The following is a 2,194-nucleotide window of genomic DNA, read 5'->3' as shown; positions in this document are numbered from 1 at the left end:
CACAAAAATATTGAGCAGCACAACTGTTTTCAACATTGATATTAATCAGAAATGTTTCTTGAAATGTTTCTGTTTTTACTATATTTCTGATTAAATAAATGCAGCACTGGTGAGCAGAAGAGACTTCCTTAAAACACATTTACATATGTGACCCTGCAGCACAAAAGCAGTCTTAAGTCGCTGGAGTATATTTGTAGCAATAGCCATCAATACATTGTATGGGTCAAAATTATTGATTTTTCTTTTATGCCAAAAATCATTAGGATATTAAGTAAAGATCATGTTCCATGAATATATTTTGTAAATTTCCTACTGTATATCGAAACTTCAGTTTTGATTAGTAATATGCATCGCTAAGAACTTCATTTGAACAACTTTAAAGATGATTTTCTCAATATTTAGATTTTTTTGCATCCTCAGATTCCAGATTTTCAAATAGTTGTATCTCTTTGTTATATCCTAACAAACCATACATCAATGGAAAGATTATTTATTCAGCTTTCAGATTATGTATAAATCTCAATTTCGAAAAATTGACACTTAAGACTGGTTTTGTGCTCCAGGGTCACATATATATATAATGCTTTTTATAAATCAGCAACATGTTCAAAATGAGGAAAGAAGAGAATGAACTCTAGCTATCATGAGGATATCAGTGATGAAGATGATGAATGAATGAGAAGAGCAGAACAGAACAGAGGACTTACTGCCCCACACCGGGATGTCTTTACTCTCCGCTTTCATCACGATAGAAGTCATGGTCATGGTGACGGGAATGGCGTCGAAGTAGGACGAGTGCGGGCCGAGGGTGAGGATAGCCGCTTCTGCGGGCAGAGCCTGTCTGCCCTTAATGCTGATCCAATGGAAACCGCCAGCAAACCACATGACCCGCATGATGGTCCTGAGCACCACGTCCACCAGCCTGCAGAGAGCCAGCACATCCACCGTCAGTCAGACCACAGCGCTGGCTTTGATTAGTGCTTTCTGAGCCACATCTATGAGCCGCACCATACAGGACAAATAGAGGTTTTCACCAGATGACCTGAGCAGCTCTATCTGGAAAGAACTACTCCTACAACGATTAGGGTGAGTTAGTCACTGAGTGCATCTAAATACATGTGTTTTTACATCAGTGTAAAAAAGCTGAAAGATGACTCTGAGTGCAAACCATCTTTTTAGTGCCGAATGATTTGGGAAAACTGTCAGTGAAAAATGTCAGTGTTCGTGGGATTCTTTAGACTGCAGATCTGCATTAATAAAGCATCACAACGAACAGAATGTGAGGAGCCGCTGAACGCTCAGGATCTGTTTCTCTCATCTCACAGCTCAGTGAGGTCGTGTGAGCTTATCAGCACTTATAAACACTGCTGGACGTAATATGCATCTTTAAAAGAGTGTTTAATTAGACGCTGGATCTACTGTGCAGAACGGGATGTTTCCCAACGGGCATCTGGAAATAGACAGGACAACAGCGTGCATGTGTGTGTGTGTGTGTGTGTTTTCAACATTGATAATAATCAGAAATGTTTCTTGAGCAGCAAATCAGCATATTAGAATGATTTCTGAAGATCGTGTGACACTGAAGATGCTGAAAATTCAGCTTTGATCACGGAATTCAATTACATTTTTTATTTTTTTTACATTTTTACTGTATTTTTTATCAAATAAATGCAGCTTTGGTGAGCAGAAGTCTTATTGACCCCAAACTTTTGAACCACAGCATAATACTAATATTTAAGCAGACGTGTGTCACTCTAACGTGTTTAAATACTGATGTGAGAGCATTAATAGGCTTGTTCGAGATGCATCGGCGCTGCGCAGAACGATCGGCGTATGACATCAAAGTACCGCGATTCGATGCATCTCGAACAAGCCTATTGTGTTTGCTGATGCTGACACAGCGACACGCTCAAACGATGCTGTGAGTTTAAAGGGGTCATGAACTGAGAAATCAAAAATCCCTTGATCTTTTAAGAGGTCATAGTACTATAAAAACATCCCGTAAGTTTCAGATCTCAAAACTTTCTCGTTAGTCTAAAAACAGCTTATATTGAAGCCAGTCTGCCAAAACGACAGCTTGTGGAATGTGCCACTTTATGACGTAATAGTGTGGATAAACCCCGCCTCCACCGAAAAAGATCAACGCCTGCTTCTACATCACTGCCTGTTTAGCCCCGCCCACCGATTCACGCAT

At 39.9% G+C, this 2,194-nt stretch overlaps 1 protein-coding gene across 1 annotated transcript in view; it reads right to left on the bottom strand.

The window, feature by feature from the left end:
• Positions 1-2,194, bottom strand: part of LOC107730895 (lysophosphatidylcholine acyltransferase 1-like) — a 56,643-nt gene that overhangs the window by 11,633 nt on the left and 42,816 nt on the right. Inside the window, exon 3 of the mRNA XM_016541853.1 lies at positions 708-922. Within this exon, the coding sequence (XP_016397339.1) occupies positions 708-922 (215 nt within the window). The remainder of the gene's footprint in view (positions 1-707; positions 923-2,194) is intronic.

This window comes from Sinocyclocheilus rhinocerous, unplaced genomic scaffold, assembly GCF_001515625.1.
Source record: "Sinocyclocheilus rhinocerous isolate Xijiao unplaced genomic scaffold, SAMN03320098_v1.1 scaffold2298, whole genome shotgun sequence".
NCBI classification, from domain to species: Eukaryota; Metazoa; Chordata; class Actinopteri; order Cypriniformes; family Cyprinidae; genus Sinocyclocheilus; species Sinocyclocheilus rhinocerous.
This window is presented reverse-complemented; position numbering and strand designations above follow the sequence as displayed.